The sequence below is a fragment of the Poecilia formosa genome, unplaced genomic scaffold (genome assembly GCF_000485575.1).
Source record: "Poecilia formosa unplaced genomic scaffold, Poecilia_formosa-5.1.2 Scaffold71, whole genome shotgun sequence".
Classification (NCBI taxonomy): domain Eukaryota; kingdom Metazoa; phylum Chordata; class Actinopteri; order Cyprinodontiformes; family Poeciliidae; genus Poecilia; species Poecilia formosa.
In genome coordinates this window covers 107,476-131,609 of record NW_006800010.1, presented here as the reverse complement: position 1 = coordinate 131,609, position 24,134 = coordinate 107,476, and the positions used below count along the sequence as shown (strand labels likewise).

General features: G+C 39.3%; 1 protein-coding gene and 1 long non-coding RNA gene across 3 annotated transcripts in view; one reads left to right on the top strand and one right to left on the bottom strand.

The window, feature by feature from the left end:
• The window catches only part of oxsr1b (oxidative stress responsive kinase 1b), a 45,883-nt gene that overhangs the window by 10,819 nt on the left and 10,930 nt on the right, over positions 1-24,134 (bottom strand). Inside the window, exons 2-8 of one of the 2 annotated variants that reach the window (XM_016673193.1) lie at positions 23,042-23,154; positions 16,886-16,994; positions 10,176-10,317; positions 3,373-3,428; positions 3,025-3,134; positions 728-790; positions 469-528 (exon numbers count right to left, since the gene is read on the bottom strand). In XM_016673193.1, coding sequence (XP_016528679.1) covers positions 469-528; positions 728-790; positions 3,025-3,134; positions 3,373-3,428; positions 10,176-10,317; positions 16,886-16,994; positions 23,042-23,154 — 653 coding nt within the window. The remainder of the gene's footprint in view (positions 1-468; positions 529-727; positions 791-3,024; positions 3,135-3,372; positions 3,429-10,175; positions 10,318-16,885; positions 16,995-23,041; positions 23,155-24,134) is intronic. The other variant, XM_007555553.2, reaches the window with a different exon arrangement.
• Positions 12,562-23,380, top strand: LOC107836638 (uncharacterized). Its single transcript, XR_001662584.1, has 3 exons — positions 12,562-14,208; positions 17,652-17,662; positions 23,368-23,380. It is a non-coding gene; the product is annotated as an uncharacterized LOC107836638 (long non-coding RNA).

The window sequence follows — 24,134 nt, the reverse complement described above, 5'->3', positions numbered from 1 at the left end:
AATTTTTAATAACTGATTTGCATTATACATCTCCGTGCTGCCTACTCTTCTTATAGCATAACTTAACCATACAGGAAATGTTTTCACTCATTATTTTAAGACCTCACCTCAAGCCCTGTACCTTCTCCTCTTCTTGTCTCCTTACTACTGCTGCTGTATTGCTGCTCCTAGGCATACAAAATGGCTTCACAGATGCATATCTAAGGGACAGCTCCTGAGTATAAAGGTGGTTAAAAATAAATTAAAAAAAATTACCTCTCACACCTAAACAGTCAAGCTTAGTGTCTCACTGGCAATTCGGTGTGCTGTCTCACTTTTCAGCATTCAATAATTTGCCAAAACATGAACTGTGGCACAAAAGGCTGAAAATCTCTGAGGCAAAAGAGCCGAAATCTTTTTTTTCTCCTGTCATTTGTAGCCACAGACTGCTGCCTTAAATATTCACTGCCCTGTGTTGCTCGCTCTTACCTCCTGCTCTGCTCCTGTCTCTCCCTCACTTTGACTTCCTGACTGAAGCCCCTGATGTTCCTGAATGACATTAATGTATTTGTAAACACATTACATAGTGCAATGTAAGGTACCAGCTTGTGACTTAATAGAGTTAAGTCATACAGAATGAGAATTTTTAATAACTGATTTGCATTATACATCTCCGTGCTGCCTACTCTTCTTATAGCATAACTTAACCATACAGGAAATGTTTTCACTCATTATTTTAAGACCTCACCTCGAGCCCTGTACCTTCTTCTCCTTTTCTTGTCTCCTTACTACTGCTGCTGTATTGCTGCTCCTAGACATACAAAATGGCTTCACAGATGCATATCTAAGGTACAGCTCCTGAGTATAAAGGTGGTTAAAAATAAATTAACAAATAAATAAAACCCGACATGAGTCCTCACCTGTTCTCCTTTCTGGGTCTATTATATTAAGTATGATTTTCATACCTTGTCTCACACCCTGAAGCTCCACCTGGTTCTCCTATCTCTTCTGTGAACCAGTTATTCTCGCGATAAAATAATATTTAAAAATAACAGGTTAATACACATTTCACTCAACTAATTGGAGAGCTCACCTCAGTGTCTCCACATTACTGTTTTTCAGCTGCATCACTACTCTGTGTTCTATCATTCTCCTGATTAGGTATTATATCTAATCAATCAATCAATCAAACAAATTTTATTTGTATAGCACATTTCAGCAGCAAGGCATTTCAAGGTGCTTTACATAATTAAAGAAAAAAAAAATAAGAACAGCATGCGACATTGAATAAACAGTAAGAAAGAGAAAGAGAAAAAAAGAAAAAGATAAAGAAAAGATGTATGACTAATATAATAGTCATACATCTTGATAAATAGTCGAGTATGATCAGGTGCTGCCCTTGCGTTGTTTAGCCGTTGCTTGCACTGACATTACTCTGCCCTCACAAGATTAAGATGAGTGAACCAAAATGATTTTGGTTTCTATATAAGAAAGTAAACTAGGCGTTGTAAAAAGGCCATATAGGTGAAATTCCCGACAGACAAGTTTTACCTCATTCAAAACATTCAGAGCCTTCACAAAAGGGCTCCGACATGATGCTGTGTTGCACCTTCAAAATAAAGACCCGAGAGTAGAAGATTTCAAAATCAAGTATTTTTCTCCACTGCGGTGAAGTTCTTGGATGGGACGCATTCCCCGCCCCCCGGTTCCTATGTCTATAGCCACAGGTGCAAAACGATCTTAGATGGGAAGAGGTCCACAAGTCAGCAAAAAAATGCATTAAAAATAAAGATGAGATGATTTCAGAGTGATGTTTCTCAATAAAATACTAGGGAAGACTTTAAGAATCCCATCATTTACAGTTCACAATACCATAACCAGACTTCAAGAATCTGAAAAATCTGGGAAAAGAGCCAGACCAAAAGTTGATATTTAGTGGCGGTCTTTGATCGTTGGGTTCAGAGGCAGGACCACACTAAAAACTGGTTTAATTCTGCCGCAGAAGTTGCTGTGTAGGCTCAGGAACATCTCCACAAGTCAATAACATTTGTGAACCTATTTTACTGAGTAACCCATACATTCAAAGTAAAGTTCTGGCATGGAAGAAGAAGAAGAAGAAGAAGATGCTTCCCCTGCGTTCTCCGAGCCATAGCTCAATTTTAGATCAGACAGAAAATGACAGATGTCACCGTACTCTTCAAACCTGTTAGGAGCACAGAGTTCAAAACTCTGCATCTGTGACAGCATGAGGTGCATTAGTGCCTGAGGCAGAAATAGCCAAGTCCAGTTCTTGAGAGCTGCTATTCTTCAAGTTTTAGATCCATTTCTCCAACTTACCTTGATAAAATGATTTATCAGGCCTCTGCAGAGTTGCGTGACATGCTGATGACTCAAGTGTTTTAGAGCCGGGATGCATACGAGGGTTGCAGTGTGGCACATTTACGCATACACATTGTATTCAGATTTTAGGAGCCTAGAAAGATTATGCTAAACAGCAATACTGGGTTTTGCAGCAGCAGAGTATTCCTGCAGTCCACACTTCTCAACAACAACAAAAAAACAAGATTTGGAACAAATCATCAATTAAGATTCAGGATTGCTGATGAGCCAGAATCCCAAACGCAACATTCCCTGCCAAACACTTCAGGAACCAGTCTCTTCTGCTCCCAGAACTTTTACCGACTATTGTTAAAAGGAAGAAAGATCTTTAACAAAAAGTACACATAGTGTTGTTTCAATTCAAATTCAAAATTACCTTCATATTTAAATGATACAATTGTATTCTGTTTACAATTTGCTTTTACAAATTAAAAAGGTTTGAGATTTTCTACATTTCACAATGTCAAAACAGCAAAAGTTATTCTTTAACTTTAAACTGCAGACAATTCACAAATAATAGCCTTTGCTGTGATAAATACTGCAAAACGGAAAGATTGCATTCAGGTTATTTAATACTTTACAAATGGTTGCTTTGTCACCGATTGCTTTACTTCCCGAAGAGCAGTTTTCGGTTTACTACCCGTTTTTATTCTAAACAGTACTGACCTGCTCCATAACCTCTGGGGCCATCCAGCACGGCGTTCCCACAAACGTCTTGCGCACTTTGTTTCGGGTCATGTCACCACCTGTAGCTAGAAAGGCACTGACGCCAAAGTCTAGAGAGATAGGAAACAATAATAATAATAATAATAATAATAATAATAATAATAATAAAGAATCCCAAGCAAGCAGGAAATAGTAGTATTGTCAAGACAGACAATTTTTCTATGACCGTAAATATTTGTTAAAGATGCCAAAAGCATCTTTAACAAGATGCTTTGTTAAACACGTCACTTGTAACTGACGTGTTACAAGTGGAGGCAGATGAAAAATGTTTTGTTGGGAAAAAAATACCTGCAATTTGCACAGAACCATCATCTCCAAGGAGAATGTTTCCAGCTTTGAGATCTCTGCAAAAGTAAGTAACACCTCATTTTAGCAAATGTCTTACAACACAGTAGCATAAGCAGCTGACATTTGGTTGACATCAGAAATCACTGACAATTGCTATTATTTTTTTTCTTCTGCGTCTTAAAACGGCACATAAGCTCTGAATCGCAGACGCTGCAGCTCTCTTATTTCTGGCGTAGTCTGTCGTTAAATTTTTCATCCCTGCTCTGCCTCCCCTGTTGGTGATAAGAGGATTCAGCAGGGACAGCTGTCTGACTGCCACACGCAGCGAACACTGCCATCTCGCCAGCCAGACAGTGTCGTCATAGCAACAGACTTTTAGAGATAGAGGCCGACGGTCAAGTAAAAGGCGAGGATGCAATAGTGAGGACAGCACAAGTGTCACTATCGACGCGTGTCTCTGCTATCCAGCATTTAGGCCAGAAAGAGGAATGAATATCACACAGGGCGCAGAGAACAAAACCATCGCAGAGCATTTCGGAAACAACATCCAGCTGTTCTGGTTTATACAAGCATCTGTCCTGAACGGATTTAAAAGCACACCATTAGAAAAAACAATGACTGAAAAGAAATCTAAACCATGAAGCAATTTTATATTGCCACCAGATGGGGGCGCTGGAACAAGACAATTGATCCTTCTGCTGCTTCAGAAAAGAAAAAAAAATCTGTGCTAGTATTCCAGGACACATTATTATAAATAAATATTGAAGAAAATATATTATTACAGAATCTACATCATCTGGAAAAGTAGATGTCGTCATGTAAACAAATTGCAAAGGAAGATTAAAGGTAATCTCCACATAAAAGCCACCAATGGGACATAATTTACTGAAGAGATGCTCACAAAGAGCTCAGATCCCAGTTTACATGCTGCTGTATGCTTGAGTGAAGAGGCCATTTTCCCTAAGAAGGGCTTCAATAAATTAGCACACAACCAACACGTGTCTAAAAGCGACAAGAGCAGGGAGTGGCAAACACCACAGGGATGAAGGCAGCTTGGGATTCTTCAAAAAAAAAGGGAATTCCCATGTTAAAGAATAGGCAGACAGGGAATGCTACAATGTTTTCTGTAGATAGTTGCCTTCAGGGATCTAGTTTATGTAAAAAAAAAAAAAAAAAAAAAAAAAAAAAAGAAAAAGAAAAAAGCTGATTATGTCCTACGTGTGATGCAACTTTGATGAGCATTTATGTCTAGACAACTTTAATTACACAGCTGTCATGGTGGTGATGATGATTCAGAAGAAAGGGGATATGGATGAACGAAATGAAAAGACAAGATATTCAGCGCAAGTGGCTTGTAAAACCACAGACGGAGCTGTGCAATAGACGTCTGAGCTCAAAATATTTGCAGTGTGTCAGTCTGTCACTTTGCAGCTGGGTGATACCAGGTTGCATTATCTTTCAGATTTTTGCACGTTCTGGATGCGAGCACACATGGCCCTCAGTAAAAAGTAAAAACGGGGTCATTTAGGACACCGCCTCAGAAAATGACTCCAGAGGAAACATCCTGGCTTAAAGGCATGGTTGGGGTTAGTGAGTGCTTAATGTATGTAGTTTCTTAGTGTATGTAGTTTTAAAGTCAGTCATTCACACCTACAATTTACTTGATGGGTTGAGGCGATCTTGATCTGCATGCAATTCAAAAGATATATCCAAGTTCACACATTTACATTTTAAAACCCACGTGTCAACAAAAGCTGATGTGGAATGGATTCATTCCAATGCCGTGTCATTGAGTGGCCCTGGTATGATATTGAGAATGTTGTGGAGGCTGTATATTTAGCATCATCTTAAGAGCAAATATATGGTAATTGAACACATCATGTAGAGCAAGACATAAATTATCTGATGCTAAAACAGACCTAGAGGTTAAGCAAAGAGTAAGATGGTAGTGTATCAATGCAAATGTGAATATAAATGATGGATTATGACAGACAAGAGAGGAAGGAAAATACTTAGATTCATTACTGTAGCTAATGTTGGATTAGCTTGAGACAAAGTGCAAAACGTCATGATGCAGTATTTGCATCGTGAAATGTATTTGCCCCTTTATAGATAACATCTGCTTTGTTTTTTATTACCTAAATAATTTCGATTGTAGTATTTTTCAGTTTGGTTTGATAATAAAGTCTGTGACGGGAAAACTACTTGTGAGTTGGTGCATATGCACGTTTTAGACAGTTGCTACACACATGCGTAAACGATGTGCTAACTGTACTTGTTACAGGTCCTACGTTCCTTCACATTATCTTTAGAAAAATGTCATTGACACTAATCAAAAAGAAACCAACCAAGCTTAGCAACGTTTAGTTAATCTGCAAAAATGTTGGGCTAATGTTGACGTATTTAGGGAGGGAAACCATTCCGATGAGCTGCTTTTGTGGTATCCCTGGCCAGAATGAGGTGGGAGCAGCCAACGATAGTCGTCACACCTACAACACCACATATTGCTCAGACACATTGTGAGAAGTTTTGAAGTTTTGTCTTGCCGTGATTTAGTGACTACAAAATGTTTTCTAAGCTGGGTATGCTTTTTATTCTTATTTTTTATTTTTTTTAACTGACATCTTTATTTGACAAGTCCACTCTCTACAATGGTAAATTGCTTCTTCTTAGCTTGTTAAAACTCATTGAAAAGGAATTCTGCAGATACAAACCGTTACTTTAGTGTGCATTCAAGCTTTATAACTCAATGATACACTAAGTGGGAGGAAAAAAAAAAAAAAACAATTTATGAAGAGTGAAGGGTGATCAACCCAATCTTGGTGCACTCATTTAAAAATCCATGGCGCCTATGGTTCACTGCAGCAGATCATAATGCTCAGAGAAAGGCTGCAGAGTGCAGACTCTGTGCAGTCATTAACATTCACAGAAGAGGAAAAGGAGGATGGAGGAGGAGGTGCTGACACAATGCACCATGTAAGTTCAAAGAAAAGCTGGAGCAGATGGGTTTAAAAAAAAAAAAACTAAAAAAAGAAAAACAAAACAACAATCTTACAGCACTGAGTTATTCCAACAGCAGTTGCTGGATGGTATTGATTTTAATGTGCTGATGCAAATTAAATCTGAATCTTTACGTTTTGGCCCGAATTGAGAAGGTGAAAACTGAACAGCACATGAGTGGTGCCCTCATAAAGGTATGACACAGTGAAATATTAGCCAGCTAGCGGCCAGGTGGGAACAGCCGTGGTATGAAACTGTCGGGGAGATTTATCATTCTCATCTGGCAGCCGTGCACCTTGCAGCACCAACAGGTCACCTCCTAAGACATTACATCCCAGTGCCAGGCTCACCGTGTTCCTAACAGGGCTGTAAAAGGGGCTTTATTGGATGCTTTGTGGGCCATATATGGGTGTAAAATAACCTTTTCCATCCTCACCCCTGTTTAAGAATAACCCCCATGGCCGCAAAATGATCTTTCCTCTGGAACTACATTTTGATAGATCTTTTCATTCTGCTGGATTTCTTTCCTTGTACTCTGTGTTTAGATGAACACAGATTCATCTCAAACATCTCTTCTAACAGACAATGAATATCAATAATTTGCTGTTCGAATATCTTTCAGGCACAGCACAGATATTCATACCCTTTACACTTTTGGCACGTTACAGCGACAGCAATTCAAACATATTTTAATTGGATTTTGTGTGATAGATCAACACAAAGTCTTGCCTAACTGTGAATGAGGAGGAAAATGGTTTTCTGGATTTTATTTTTTTTCCAATTCAGGCTGTGCCTATACAAACTTTGCACATCAAGAGATTGACATTCTGACCTGCCTGCTTTGCTCCGCAGTGTTTATGTGGGGTCTTATTTCCTCTCTTATATTCTCTATCAAACCTCTAAAGCCTTCATAGAAACGATTAATTCATAAGTGAAATAAAAACTGCGAACTTCCTGATGACTTCTAAAGACAACTGTTCTATTTCACTAAGGAGTATTAAAACATTTCAAGCTGTTCTCAACGTATGCAACACTTCTTTTGTATTTTATGACAAAGCCTTGCATCATTCTCCTTCTGCTTCACAATTATGCGCTACTTTGTGTTGGTTATTACATTAAAAAAAATAAAAATCACCCAAACTACACCGGAGTTTGTGGATGTAACATGGCAGAATGTTGAGGCGTGGAAGGTGATTTTCTTCAATTTAACTCAAATAATCTGCTCTTGCCCTCATACATGTAACATAACGTCCACCTGCTGTCAACATTTTGGCCCCTCAGTAATGACTTTCCAAGCTGCTGAGAATGATGAGGAGGTGAAACCCTTCACCGCCTTGTGGTAAATACCTCCATCCGAGGCGGTGAGGCTCTAATTGCTTTCCGGCTGTCCAGCATCAGATGGAGCAAGTCATGTGACATCGTCTCCCCCGTCTCCTTGTTGCCGTGGAACCTCAGTCCCTGAGCTCTCCCTCATCCCTATGCCGAGGCTCCGTCGCCATATGAGATTAGACACTCGGGAACATCTTTAACTAACACAGGCCCTCCCCTCCTTGGCTACAATGTAAATTCTTTTCAGTTCTGTGGGACAACCTCAACTTTTCTTTCTCATGAATCAGAGCTACATGCAAGAGCCTGGGGATAAAAAGCTCTGGTGAAGACATGATCTTTTGACATTTCCCTAATTTATTATAAAAAAAAAAAAAAAAGAGCAGCAATATTGTTTTTATTTGGCCTTTTTTTATTTGTTTCATTCGGTTCCCAATGTAAGTTTATTGCCACAGATTTGGAAACCATTCGTCCAGAGGCGGCAGCACCCTGGAGAGAATCTTCCCTTCAGTTTTCCTTCTAATTTAAATGCTGCCGACACCGGTATTCCTTACGCCGCCACAGAGGAGAGCGGGCATTTCTAACTTCCTACTTAGTACATTTCATATTATTACTTTGAATTTCTTCAAAAAAAATGTTTCAGAAACAATGGGGGTAATAGACAAGAAAATTTTCTGAAGCAGTCTGAATAAATCATTAAAGGGAATCACTAAAGATGGGCACTGTCTCTGCCAAATTACCTAATATTCCTGGAAATTAAGAATGATTAATAGCAATTAGTTTTAAATCAAGGGCACTTTTTAATCTCCCTCTGACAGAATTTCATAAAGTATCAGTTTTAGAGACGCATCTGAGTGACTCATAATTCACCACTCTCTCAGCCACCTGTTTCTTCCGAAGCCAGCAGAGTCACTTTGCTTAATTCTAGTAATTATGCAGCAAATGTTCAGCTTGAAATTGCTCGGTCTGCTCTTGTATTTCACAGACAATCAATGAAACCAGCACAGAAACAACATTTAAAAAGAAAATATATGAGTCACAACTTCCAAGCTCTGCATAATTATTCCAACTCCTCTTCAACCCTCACCCTATCAGACACCGACTGTAGATTTACTCATTAGTCAAAGTGATATAAAAACTAACTTTGTTTGTTCTGACAGGTAAAACTTACTGCTGTTAGTTGATCCTAATAGCAGTAAGACACTACGCAGAGCTGTTTCATTCAACAATTAAATAATAAAAATAAAAATACTGTTAACATAAAATAAACTGAATTTGGAATTTATTGTCACTGAGCACATGTACAATGACATTAATGTCAGCTTCAACAGTGCAGGCAATGTAGGAAATATATACAATATAAACATAAATAGGGTGATCGTACAATTATTCATAATATTAAACCAGTTAAATTTTCATACATATATAGCCACCATATAATTAGCGCATGTGAGTGTTAAGGGTGTTAACTGTTTTTGAGAAGAAACAGTTTTTGAGTCTGTTTTTGTTTTGATGCACCTGTAGCGCCTCCCTGAGGCAGCAGGTCAAACAGGCAAATAATAAATGTATGCTTCCATGAAATAAAAAAAATAATAATTAATTTAAGAGGAAGCTTTTTTTGTCAGTCATAGCTTACCTTTATTTATTTCACAATTTATGCATCTATTTCATATATTTTATTATTTTGTTAATTACTTTAACTCTTCAAAAATATGCTACTTTATTTCATGTTTATATATTTAAATGATTTCTAAATGAAATAAATCCTGCAGAAAATAAAATTGTAAATGACAAAATAAGTTTCACATGAAAAAACATGTTTGATATTTATTTTTGTTTTATTTCATGAGGAAAATAGTGTTTATTTAACAAAGTATATGCAGTTTTTCCAGTCAATAACTATTTAATTTTGAATGAACCCTATCCTTAATTGCCTCAAACCTCACAATAACATATTACTGTAAACACCTTTAATTGCCAAAAAAAATTGCATTTTCATTAAAATATTTATATTAAGAGCATGAGCAAATGTTGTCTTTCTGACGGCACTGCAGAGCCGCCATGAAGTCTCAAGAAAATACATTTAACTGATGTGTGCTTTGTAAAAGTGAGATGCAGCAACATGCGAAGACGGATAAAGAATCAGCAGATAGCCCATAAACAGCGTTCCTATGGCTTCTTCATGTTTGATTTCAATACTAATCTACACAGAAATTACAGCTTTCAGTCTTATGTGTAAACAGATAAATGCACCTCAAAAAAAAAAAAATGTTAATGGAGAGACAAACTAATGGATGAAAGCAATACTTCTTGAATAGGATGAAAGAATAGATGGATGAATAGAGAAGTATTGATCAGTTGAACAAATGACTTTCCTTGAAATACCCTAAGGCGAAGTCCAATAAAACGCACAGAAGGAAATGCCAAAAGGCCGCTGCGTCACGTTTATCGTGGCACCGGCGCCGGAGTGGGCCTACCTGTGGATCTGGCCGTTCTTGTGCAGGTACTCCAATCCCTCCAGCACGTCTTTCAACACGGTAGCTATGCTGGCCTCGTCCAGGACGCCGGTCTTGTGCTCGCCACGTGAGATGATGTGCTTGATCACGTCCAGCACCGAGCCTGGTCAACGGACAAGACAAAAACATAACCTGACTTGCAAAGATTTTTAGTTGTTGAAATTGCACAGATGTGACTGTGAAAAAAAATTTGATATTTTAGAACAATGCACTTTATTAAGTGCTAGATTCAAGATCAACTAAACCCGCTTTGGAAGCTAAACCCCGCCCCCGGCAAATTTAGAAAAATTCCACCAAAGCGGGCAGAGCAAAGAGACCAGGCCAACTGTAGGAATGAAAGAAGCGCTGTTCCCCACTTATCCTCTTATCAATTTTTCACACTCCTCTAGCGATTTTATTTTATTTTTTTCAAAAGAACAACAAGTGATAAGCCTAGCGAGTCTCTTTCTGTGGTTTTGGAGACTTTTATGGTGACGACACTCTGCAGCTCAGCTGACCTGCCTAGTAAATATCGTTTACTGGTTTCAACTGTAAACGATATTTTGCAAATTTAGGCTTATTCAAGTGTCACATTGCACTATATGCAAAAACAGCGCCGGTTGAATATCAAGCACGTCCAAGGACTTTATACAGAAATCAAGCACTTTCCAAACCTTGAAAACACAGAATTGAAATCATTATATGAAAGTATTTCAAACACCGCTGTGAACTGTGTAATAGTCACTTTCAAGTGTCCTGCTAATAATATCTAAAATCCATTTACAAGACTCAGATTAAAAGTAAAGAATGAATGAATTAAATTCTGGGTTAAGATTTGTGTTTACAAATCGAACTGATGTCTTTGTCTTCACTGAATGCAGAGTCGGGTGGGGGCTTGGGGGGGCTCTGCTGACTAAACCTGCCGTCATGTCTCCCCCGCCCCGGCTCCAGCTTCACAAAGGAAAACTCCCACTGAAAAGTCAGTTGGCCGTTTCCTTTGTGCACCTTTCCGAGCAAACAAACGGGAAGCCCCTGATGAGAAGTCCACTATTTGCAGAAAACTGTGCAACACTGGTGAACAGAGACAAAGCAGAGAAATCGAAGTGAATGTGAATTGCCTGACCAGCTTTATGGTGCTGCATTGGGACAACAGCATAAACATCACACTGACTGCTGCCTCATTTGTCTGCCTGGTGTTTGTCTGCAGCACAGACAAACACCAGCTGGAAATGAGCCAGAGGCGACAAAACTCCAGGATCAAATTCATTGTGTTTTTTTTTTTTTTTTTTTTAAACCAACAATGTCTGGCTCAGAGTTTGAAGATTTTCATTTTGTTTAAATATTTTAGGATGTCCTGACCTTCAGCACAGAATTTAGCACTTGCAGCATCATTAATGCCAGGACACCTGAGACTAGATAGTGTCACTGCAGGGCCACAAACCAAACAAGAGAAACTAGAGGGGAGTTTAATGAATTCTTCATGATCTGGCATTCTTTGAGCCAGACAAGGAGAGGCTGAGGAAACGCTACAGTGGCCTGCAGACGTATTCACACCTCGTGAACTTGTTTTAACTATAACCTTCTGTCTATTTTGGTAAGATTTCAATCAGAGGAACCAAAGTGGTGAATGTAGAAGGAAAAGTCCAGATGTTCAACAATGTTTGAATAAACTCATGCTTTCAGGCACGGTTGACATCTCCAGACTGCAGGTGAGAGCTGAAATGCAGACGGACGGGTAAAATGGAAAGCTTTGCTTTGTGGCATCCCATCTCTGTCTTAATCACAACATATCTGAGTAGCGCCAGCATTACTGCACATAAATCTCCAATCTGTTTGTCCATCTCCCACTCAATGCGGTGCCAAGGTATTTAAACTCCTCCAAGAATGATGTCTAGTCATGTACTCCACATATCTCTTCTGCTGTGGAGGAAAACGTAGAGGCAAAGAAACAACATGAGCTATAGTGAGATGACACGAGAAATGTAAATTTTACTTTTGGCCTTTTTTTTTTATGTATGCTAAGTGTGGCAAGAAAAACAAATAAATCAACATTATTGTTATTTTTTGCAAAAAAAAAAAAACAAAAAACAAAAAAACATTTGAAGATATTCTGTAGAATTTTATTATACTGCTTATAAAGTTCATGTTAACTTTAATGGCCAAAATGGCATTCTTCTTGTGCACTTTGACAACTCCTCTGGACATGATTTTAGTTGCATCGAGTGTCCTTTTTCAAGAAGATACTGGAACGTCACTTGCATTTTAAATATCAACTATGTTACAATCATGTCTTTATTAAGGGCAGCAATTTCAACTTTGTAAGACAACATAACGGGAAAAATGAAACTTAAAAATATGCAACTATGACTGCAACTTTCCAAAAGAGTGTCACAAAACGGGGGTAGTATTTTGGTCGACAACAATCACAAAAAAAACAACAAGAAAAAAAAAACATTGCAACATCCTGGAAGGAATTGAATGAAGTCTTTTCACTCTGATGGGACATAATGTGAAAAAAAGCAATACTTTCACAAGGCATTGTAAACAAGGAGCCATTCTGCAAGCTAAACACTTCTTTTTTTTTTTTTTTACTGACTGTAAACAGCGACGTCCCCTTTACAGTGGCAGAAGCATACGCAGCATGACGCAGGCTTTGGAGTCTCACTAAATGCCAGCCTTGTCAGCCCTCTTCAAATTAAACTCATCTGATCGAACTCCTCATGCCTCATTAGGCTGTTTCAGCGAGCTGACACGTACCGACGGGTTAACAGTGGAAAGGTTCATTCAGCATGGGAAAGGCAAGACACCCGCAAGCCTAATTTGAAAGCTGCCTTTCGAAAACCTTGAGGAAGAGTTTATATAAATCACAGCAAGCAAATTAAGTCCTGACAGGGCAGAGCGGCGTAGAGCATGCAAGTTACTCTGGAAAATGTCAAATCATAGTTTCAGTTACATGGCGGATTAAGCAAATATTTCGGTTTCTTTGAATTTTAAGCAAACTCCAACTGGGCAGAACTTCAAGCTTCATTCGGGAACATCGCCTCCTAGCTGTTTTGTTCTTTTAAACAGAGCGGCAGCTGTGAAACAAAGGGAGAGTGTGGGGGGGGGGAGGGTGTGAGGAGAGGATGAGGAAGTAGATGAAGGACATGAAACCTGGTACCAACTGCGCTAAAGGCCTTTGTGGAATGCCAAGTGAAGCTGTAGGAGGAAAGTGAGGGTGGGGCATTGGAGGAACTGGAGCAAGGCGTGGAGGGTGTAAAAATATCATTGTTGGCTCAGACTGAAGGAAGCCTCTGGTGAAGTTGCATCATTTTCTGAGGGGGTGAGACCGATGTACTGCAGGAGAATGCAAAGATTATTTTCATTAGCTTAGCATCTGTATTCAGTCTGAAAACCAGGAGATAAATGGGAATAAACAATAAAGGAAAAAGGAAAGGCCAATTCTATTTGCCACCCTCTAAAAGTGGAAAATTAACTTTTGAGATCACATCAGGAGGAATGCATTGAGAAGACAGCAAGATCACATTCGATTTCTGCGGTTGTGTAAAGCAGCTGACAGCTTTGAGTTTCTGCTTTATAATGTGCACCAACTAAAAGCCACTCAGGGAGGACAAAGCGTATGCACGATGAATACTTTATCAAAACTGAGTTTGACTTTTAATGGTTCCTCTTTTAAATGAGCCATTAAAAAGTGCAACAGCTTAGTTATAAAAAAAAAAAATCGGCATATGGAGTCAAAGATCTAGAAATGGAAATGAAGCAAAAACAGTGTTAAAACCAACTGTGGCACGCTTCCAGGAGGGATATGCTTATCTTGTTATTTATGTCTATGCAATTTAGAATATCAGCATTAAATCTGTCATTTGTCAGAATATCACTAAAATGTGCAGTGTGCACCATAGGGAGTGCACCTATTTGGAGTATTGGTTGCTTAACCCTAAGAGAGCAGATACGCGGTCAAAATTGTTTGGATGACTCAAGGTCTTTTCAGCTCTTCCAAAGGCAGCATCATTGCGTACAAAAAAAAAAAAAGCAGCCATTGTAAAATAACGTCATTATTTATTTTAAACAAAATCTAAAGTCTAAACAGTTTTTAGCACCCTTTGTTTGCCATTGGCACCCTTTGTTTGCCATTGGCACAATGCCAGCGTTGCGAAAACGGAAGTGTGCTGACAAGAGAATGTTGGCGACTCTTGAAATTTTCAAATCCATCTGTGTTACATGACAGAGATTTAAAGCTCAAAATGTCAGCGAAACACGCACGCGCTGTTTTCCGTCTCCCTGTTATCTATGGAAAGTCTTGCTCTCTCCCACCGTTTCACAGCCTGAATAAACCACAGATATGTTTTAACATTATTCTGATCACCAGCACATTCTCACTGTATAAAACACCCAGATCTTTACAGTTACTCTTACAGCACTGAGTGACACGTTGGAGTGAAAGCCACCAGTCAAAATTTTTGAAATAGCTGAGGATCATGTGTTTTCATTGAAATCCTTCCAAACAGGCATCCGACTGATATCTGAAAAAGAAGGTAGTAGGTCAAGAGAAGCCGCCTGGGATCTCCAGGAAATACATGTATTTGCTTAAGGTGACTCATAATCAGTCTCTGTGGGTGATTCAGTGACTACATCTCAGATGTGAATTCACACAGTGGAGGTGCTATGGAGCCTTCTGATGAAACTATTGTTTACATGTCATATTCACAACAGGAATTTCCTGAAAAGCCTTAGTGCGCCTATTTCGAAATTCAGCTCTGCGAGTTTTGACTTGAATGAGTTTGTTCAGAGAGCAGGTCAGTCCAGGTAGTGCTGACTGATTTGAGTGAATAATGTGTTAGTCTCAGCCCACAGAGCTACTCGGTCTGTTCAGCATCAACACTTACTACAACGCCAGTTCAAAAGATTAGCAAGTAAAACAAAAAATAAAAATAAAAAAAATAAAGATTCTCTCCAGCAGAGATGGTGGAAATTTTGAGGAAAATTTGGCACCACAGGCCGACAAGAAAAAGTAAAAGAAAAGAAAATATGACTGGGCAAAAAAAAAAGAAAAAAAACAGACTACATTTTTTTTATTTTTTTGATGAAGAAGAATTCGAAAGAGTGAAGTGGGCAGCATTTGTTCTAAGAAACTGCAAGTTTTGAAGCAAGATGAGGTATTTTGATGAGTCTCAACTTGTACTCATCTGTGCAAAAATCAAAGCTATTGCTGAACTAATCTAAATGTGGTTCAACTCATTTTTTTCCCCCTTTCTTTTTTTAAATCGGGAATCAGACCTGAAGGAATGCTCCTTTCTGCCATTCTCAATATAAAAAAAATGTCTGGGCAATGTCTGGCTAACCGTTGAGCTGTTTTTCAAAAAAAAAAAAAAAGCAAAAGACAGAAGCCGGGATGGGGTCGGAGGGTGGACAATCAGGCAGGGGCTGTTCTCCCTCTAGTCTGGTATGCTCTACCCTGTGGAGTGATGCTCTATAAACTCGACCTCAACGAGGTCCGTTTCCATGGCAGACGTCGCCACGGCCATCATTTAATTACTCCACTCAATAAAGCTCAACATCAAGAGCTTCTGTTAAATGGGGATAAGAGGGAACAAGGCCATCTTAGGCTGCGTCTGCCCCTGCTGTGAGGCTGGCTGTCGGCTCAAGCGTCGCTTGGTGGGCACGGCGCCCCGAGCCCAGCTGCGGAGCGGCTGCCAAGGGGCTTGTATGCGAGTAAGCCTGGTGCGCCACCTGGGCATGAGCCGTTGGAGCGGGGCAAAGTTAACGCAGGGAGGGGCCGAGAACGCCAGCAACAGTTTTCATACATCAGCGATGCGATCACACGGGCTTTGTTTTGGAGTTTGTGTGGCAGACCAAACCAAAGTGGTGCATAAGCAGGAGGGAATTAGCATTCTTCTTTTTTTCAAATGAAATTTGACATTTTGTATTCACTTTCAGACTTTCAGTTATTACAAAGTCTTAAAGGATGTCTCGATTTAGTTCTGCTTCATTAGTATGCGCTACTCTGTCTTGATCCATCACATAAAACACAGACAATTTGTGTTTGTAGCATGAGAAAATGTGTACAAAATAAAAGGGCCACTGACTATCATCACTGAAAATTAGAAAAAAATTTGTATTTCTGAGAAATTCACAAGTTTGGAAAAAAGAAAAAAAGAGAAAACGTCCTTCGTAACTGATGGGAAACCACAACTAGATTCGTATCGTTCATATGTTTTAAATTTAATAAATAAAAACTGAACTAAATGATGCAAATAGATGGAACTGTCTGATTTTGATGATCTCTTCCTTACGGGGGCCTCCTCTCCACGCTCCTTTTACTTGGTAATTGCAGCACTGCCACATGGTTGCCATGTGGGCTGTTATTACCTCTGCACTGTCATTAGCTCTGAAACAAGTTAAAGACCACAGAGAGCTGCAGCTCATAGGGAACACAATGAAAACGTGTGTCGTCACATTTCCTGTAATAACAGTTAAATCACAGGCAGCAAGTCAACCCGCTCCTCTGGCTGGCACCCCATCGTCACGAGAACGACATCTAAAAGAATCATCACATTAAAACCAGCGAGGCAAAGTGAAACATCCTCATTTTATATTTGCATTATATATATATTATATAATGTAGCCACATTATTTGGAGTAGCAAGAACTTTGATTTGGTAGATATGAGATGACAAATGATGTTCACTTACCCCCACTGAGCAGCTTCATAACCAGCCACAGTTCATCCTTCACAACAAAGGATGTGTAGTAAGACACAATGTTGGGGTGGTGGCACTGGCTCATGGCCTGAATCTCTTTCTGTTAGAGGAAACACAAAGAAATCCATGTTCAAAGAAACCCCATAAGTAATCTGAAATGCCTTGGCATAAGACAGACATCATTCAGTTATTTACATTTTGAAATCAGAGACGACCCTTAATCTGAACATTTCTCACAGTGTACAGAAAATGACATCTAATGTAATCAGGGCATTATGCTAAAAATACTTCTGAAAATAAAATACAGGGGAGGGGGGGTGAACAGAGCAGATGTGGAAACTTTTATTTTTGCACTGTAAGACTACCGCAAGAGAGAAATCAACCAAAGCTTCTGCTTTTCTTTCGTGTGATGTTTGGGATTGATGTGACGTCAGTAAGCAAAAGAAACCTGCTATGTCACTGCAATGCACAGCTATGCAGAGGCATAAAAAACACTGCCAGCACTTAGCTCTTTAAACAGATTTAAAGCTTCGTTATCGCCTGTGTGCGTGCGTGCGTGCGTGCGTGCGTGCGTGCGTGCGTGCGTGCGTGCGTGCGTGCGTGTCTGCCTGGAAAGCAGCAGAGCTGAGGTAATGCTGGCATAGCGGACTAATTCATCACTTTACCACCAAACCAAAAGTTGTTCACGGAGAGACGAGCTTCCTTCGAGACAGAAAACACAATTGACTTTTGGCAGTAGGATCACTGATTTGAAGAGTTTTTTTGTGTGTGTGTGTGTGTGCTGGAATACTTATAGACATGAACACCGAAATTAGATGGTTTAAATACACCGTTTATTTTAAGGCCACAATAACAACAGAGAGAACTGGTATGCAGACCACTTGCACTAAAACAAAGATTTTACTGTCCTTGAGCTAATTTTAGACTAATCTGGTGGCATGCTTAGCATCAGTGTTCATTTGAAAGACCCATTAGTCTCCAGCCTTTAACTTCTGGGTGATATGTTGAGATGCTGCTTTGATTTTTTTTTTTTTTTTTGTTGTTTTTTTTACAGTAATTTTTACTCAAGCTGCCCATCTATTTTCTAAAGTGTACCAGATCCTCCATGAGTAAAAACACACAGCGTGATGCTGCTACGTCCTGTGTTTCACTTTCTATTCTCTAAATAAAAATCAAGTTCAGAACCTTTTTAGATGAAAGAAACAATGCTACAGAGCTGCGCCATCAGCCATGTACATAAAATAACATTAACTTTATTAATGAGCAAATACGTTTTGGTTTTATATCATTTAATACTGATGGATCCACGCAACTCTGGAAAGTTACCACATTTTTCTTAATATCAGATTTTTTTTGTGTGTGTGCAAAATAATTTAACATAACAGGTGCACTGAAGGCCTGAGAGGCATTTTAACTCTGAAGCTAAGCAGACTTGTTAAAGACATCAGTCAATAGACGTCTCCAGGAAAAAAAAAAAACTGCATGTAATCAAAGTCAGATACTCCATCAGCATAAATGCTTAGCTCACACATCGTGCATTAGCTGCAGAGCGGTTCTGCTGCAGAGTCATCACTATTGAATCTGTGGCTCTCAGTCTGGCGCTTCAATAAGGAATCCCTTCAGCAAGATAACTTCATGATTCCGAGTACATTCAGCACTAAAGAGTGCTGCTACAAGTCGGAGCGAGACAAAATAAGGTCGAGTACAAGCTGAACTTTTCTCTCTTAAATCACCGTGACCTCTCGGTCTACCCCGCACACAGCTGTAAAGTGACAGCTGTGAGAGGAGAAGAACCCGGAAAAATAAAATATGGAATAACAAGGAGCTTATTCGGCAGAGTTTCCAATCTTTTTACATATACACTGAGAATGGGGCAAATTCTTTCAAAATAAAACAAATCTGTTTTCAAAACAATTACGAAACAATAATGGAAATAATATTTTTAATCAAAATGTCCTACATTATAATCTGATGTTTTGACAGTGTACTAAAACAAAGACGTTTTATTACAATAACACATGTTCCCACACATCTTATCAGTGTTTTTTTTTCTTTTTTTTTTATGCAGCTTTTGTTTGATGGGTGGGTGCTGCCAGAACTGCTCTGAATACTAACCCAGGCATTCCCAGCAGTTGTTTTCCCCCATTCATCTAACTTTGAAAGTAGACCAGACACACCTCTCCCGTCTCTGCACACAAAGACGTCCGCACCGCAAACAGTTTTCTTATCTTCTGCTTAAATTATGGACTTAAAGTCATTCATTAACCTGTGTAACCCGATGTGCTGTGAAGGCCATCGGGACAATGTAAAATAACCAACTGTGTCCCACTTTTGTTGTCAATCTAGACACACACAAAAAAGGTATTTTTAAAGAAAAACAGAACATTTGATTCCATTAAAGTATATCCATTATTTTTATTTCATGTATTTTCCAATACAAAACTTAAATCATCATCTTTAGACCCAAGAAACTAGTGATCAGACCTGAAATCTGGGTGTAGTGATGGACTCGGAACCTCCAGAGACACGTAAAGATAATTACCAAATCAGCCTTCAATCATCTGAAAAACATTTCTAAGGTCTAATGTTCCAAGATCTCGAGAAACTCAACCACACGTTGCATCAGTGTCTTCACAGGTCTTCATAAGAACTCAGACACCTGCTTATTTGTTGTTGTATTTACCTTTTAATCACGTAATGCTCTTTCAGTTGCTAAAAATTTGTTATCCACAAAAGTCTCTCGTTTTAAACTTATATAAAAAAAACGATTGGGACATTACAAACATTTTTATTTAATTCATTTTTGTAATTTCATCCTTTATTTATTACATAAACCTTCCTCCTCTATATTTCTGTAGCATTTATTTTATTATTGTGCTTCTTGTATGTTGTATGACAGATCACCTGACTGCTACGATATCAATGACGTCAATAATAAAACTCGTAGCTTCCAGTTGAGAAAGTGAGCGGTCATGCTAAAAGTCAGCCCTTACCAAATCTTTCTCAATAATCTCCAGACATCTATCCTGCACAGAAACACTATTCACTGTTAATAATATTTTTCTAGCCAAAATTCCAGTTCCATGTGATCTGAAGGTACAAATGCAAGAAAACAATCAGCTTTTTTATATATATTTACAATAGTATTAGCAGGGCTGAATGTGTGTGAGATGTGTTTATTTTCATAAACAGAACTGAAACTGACCGATCGTTGCAACATCGTGTTGTGCACGATAACAGAGCGCTGCAGCCTTTGAGCCAGTTTAATCTAAAAAAAAAAAAAAAAAAAAAAAAATCTTCCCACTTCTATTTTTCTACAGCAGAGCTCTTTAGATCTATTAAAAACCTGCCACGTCTGAGAACTTTGAAAGTGAGCGGAAAATAAATGACCTATTGTAGCAAACTGAATAGAGTGCAGGGTCACAAACTGGTGCAACAGAACCATAGAGATGGCACACACACAGAGAGGCCTCTATAGAAGCAGTATTACATCACCTCTGGTTACTCAGAGTGCCTCACATCCACCATGACTCAATTCCTCTGCAGCTTCCAAACATGCACACACACAAAAACTATTTGGAAACGAAGAAGGTGCTGTACTGCAAAAAATATTTCAATGTGTACTGACTATATATAATTATATATTTATAAACAAAATCGATCACAGACTAATTGTTCTGAAGATAGCCCAGTGGTTTTTAAATGATAATAAAAAAAAACATCACTGATTAAAAATAGGAACACAGTGTTGCTTTTCTGTCCATCATTTGAACAAAGCAAGAGAGCGATGCAATATAAAGTGTCATCACCAAGAAACTGTCACCAACCACAGATTGACTGCCAGTAATAAACCCCCCTGACCGCTACAGTTGCTGGTAGCACATTGAAGAGCGTCAGACTAGAGGACAAACATGCGTGCCTGCAACACGGGCGTCCGCTTGGCGCCCGCAGTTGGATTTCCTCCCGGTGAAGCGAGTGCTCTCAGCACCAGGACAACCAAATGACCAGAATAAACACTCAAGCAGAACTGGCAATTCTGGTTGGCATTGTGTCAGCAGATTTGGCCCTTCAGGCAAAATTAAAACATCAACGCCAAGTCATCAGTAGTCTAGGCAACCTCTGACTCAGATTAGTGACTCAAAGAGCGCCTGATTTGCTTCCGCTTTGCGTTCAAATGGAGAAGCAATTTTTTATAGTCGGACAATAATAAGGACTGGAGAGTAAAATTGTGATTGAGGACAATATTTTTACTCTGTAGCCCTAATACTCAAGTGCAACCTTAATGCTGACTAATCATTTTATGAGAACTGAGACTTGTTTGGGTTAAACAACCACCTTTCATTTTTAATTATTCATCTTTTGATCTCACATCAAGTACGATTTTTTTTTGCATTTTATCTGATAACTTATTTTCATTGTCTTGAAAAAACTGTAATACAGTGGCTTGCAATCGCTGTCCTGTCAACACCCGAGTTGTGAATCTCTGCATATCCACCAGACAAAGAACGGAACTGCACTCTCTGAAATGTTCAAAGTTTGGTATACTGTTTAGAGTTTAACCTGCTTTAAATTTCAACACAGCTTTCTCCCTGGCCTGTCTGCCGTGTTCCCTGATCTTCGTGATGCGGTTAGTTCACTAATGTTCTCCAACAAACCTCTCAGGCCTTCAGAGAACAGCTGGATTTATACCAACATAAAACAACACATAGTTGGACTGACGTAGCTGAGTTTTGAAGGTGAACAGTTGCACTTTTTATTTGCCGACATCAAAGCACATCACACTTCTGAGAAGTTAATCTGGGTTCAGAAACTTTAAGTGCATGTGTCCTTTTTTCCCCACTTCAAAATTATCCACTATTCTGTGTTGGTTTATTACATGAAATCCAAAAAAATACATTCAAACTTGTCATTTTAACATGATTTAAAGTATAAAAGTTTTGCCAGGCACCATAAATGCAATGATATTTAAATATTGTCACTTTACATTTTAAAAGAAGTGCCCATAACATCTGCTCTACTGCATCCCTCCGGAGCACTGGCCTGGTAAGCTATCATACAAGGGAGAAAAACTACAAAAGTAGACCCAGAGAGACGATGCACTACTGCCTCTCTACCATCAAAGAATTTCAGAGACGAGGCTAAATACCTTGCAAGCTCTGGCAAAAACTTTCTGCAGCCTAACTTTAAAAGCAGAGTTCTTGGAAGGGACAATCTGGCTTCAATTTCGTGCATCCTCGCCTTTTAAGTGGGCACCCAGCGCACTGTGGAGCTGTGGGAGGAAAACCACAAGCAGGAAATCCGATCGCGCAGTACTCCATGTGACCTCCTCCACCGAGAATCTGGGAGCAACATTCCCCTGATTCATTCTGCAGGATTCAAGGGGGGTGGGGAAGGGTTTAGTGTTGCCGGTGAGCACTGAGCAGCATTGGGTGCCGGTTTTCTCCGGCCGTGATCTTCGAAGGATGCGTGTAGGCTTACACAATATTTATTTCCTGTGAGATCCTATCTCGGATTTCTGGATGAGTACCTGGAAGGGCTGTAAAAGCACATTACTCATCCTTCTCTGAAAGAGAAGGGTAAATCTAACGTCTACTGCATTATAATACCTCAAACCAAACCTACTTCAATCACAGTATCATATGTTGACAGTCATAAGTAATAAAAAGGATTGATTTTGAAATTAACGGAATTAATTGCGTGACGGTTTGACAAATACAGATGAAACCACCTGCCGTTTATGAACCGGAGCCACAAACAAGCATCCGATTAGTTTTTAAGCGCAAAAGAGCGTTTACGAAATGGGACGTAATGTCACCCCCTCTGGAGCTAAATCCGCCGCATGTCGTTCAGTAAAAATACGCCTTTACCTGCAGTGCAACACTGGTTTGAACTGCCTGGCATGAAGACGCAGCGAGGCGCTGCTGTGAGAGGCTGCTGCAGCAGTTTCCCCGTCTGTAAGTGGAGCCCCACTTTAAGGGAACAACTGGAATAGTGTCTAAAGTGACAGGATCGATTGGAGGCATGCCCAGAGAAAGTGAGTAATGAGAAGCAGGGGTAGAATAAATTCCACACACGTACCAAGAATCCAGATTTCTTGAATCTAAAACTAAAATTGGACTTAAGAAAAAAAAAAAAGAGCCAACTTACCAGGAGTTCATCCATACTGGTCTGGCACTTCTCTAGGTTGATGCGTTTGATGGCGACCTTCTCCTTTCGGGGTGTACAGTAGGCTGCCTGGACCACTGCTGTGGCTCCACTCCCTGGGGGTAACACAAAACAAAAAAAAAAAACAGCCTTATAATTCTTCACTTACTTTTATTCCAGCAGAGAGTTGTTTAATACAAATACGGAACGGGATCTCATGAAAACGTTTAACGGCTTTATTCCAACACTTAATATAAGACGCCGTAGCTCACTGAAAGTGAGATTTCCACATCGGCTGAGAGAGGTGACAAGATCCAGACCACAGTAAGACGCACTGATGCTTCTGATGATTGGTGAGTCTTAGGTGTTTGAGAACTAGAATCCCCCTTTGCATAATTTTCTCAAACTATTTTCTCTTAAAAAGAAAAAAAAAATTGTTTGCAACCTCTGTCTTTAAACTCAAACATCTCCACTAATGTGGCAAACTGGGTAATGAAAGGTAAAGTTAGAAAAGTATATAGAAGCAAAGGATGACACTAGAATACAACTTTTCATTGAGTAAATAAGGCTAAAACTTATAACGCACTGGAGGCACACTAATGATTCTTTTTAATCCATGCAGTCATTCCTTATCAGATTGCATATTTATGCACAGTCTCTACTAAAAACAGTATCGCCACAACATTGAACCAAAGTGCTATTTAGTAGCGTCGCTGGTTTGTCTTGCAGGTAAACGCAAACCCCCTCTGTAAAATGTAAAAGAGCTTTAAGTTTCCAAATGTCCGAATTGTTAAAAATAAGAAACGCCCGTTGAATAATTTTGCTTTCCTACATAGTTGTTGCTTGGGTTCATACAAATTCTGTCCACAGTTCATCCGACTTCAGTTTGCTACAGCAGCACAACTCGGCGTTCATCAATTATAAATCAGCTTCTCCAAATCCTATTTAATAAGGATTGAGGCGTGACTCCGCTAAATCAAAGACGGAGCCCGAAGGTTTTGGTCTGAGGCTCAAGGTCAGATCTTTCCGCCCCAACTTAAAATATTCAGTTGAAAAAATAATAAATATATATCACATGCCTCCAATATATACATAT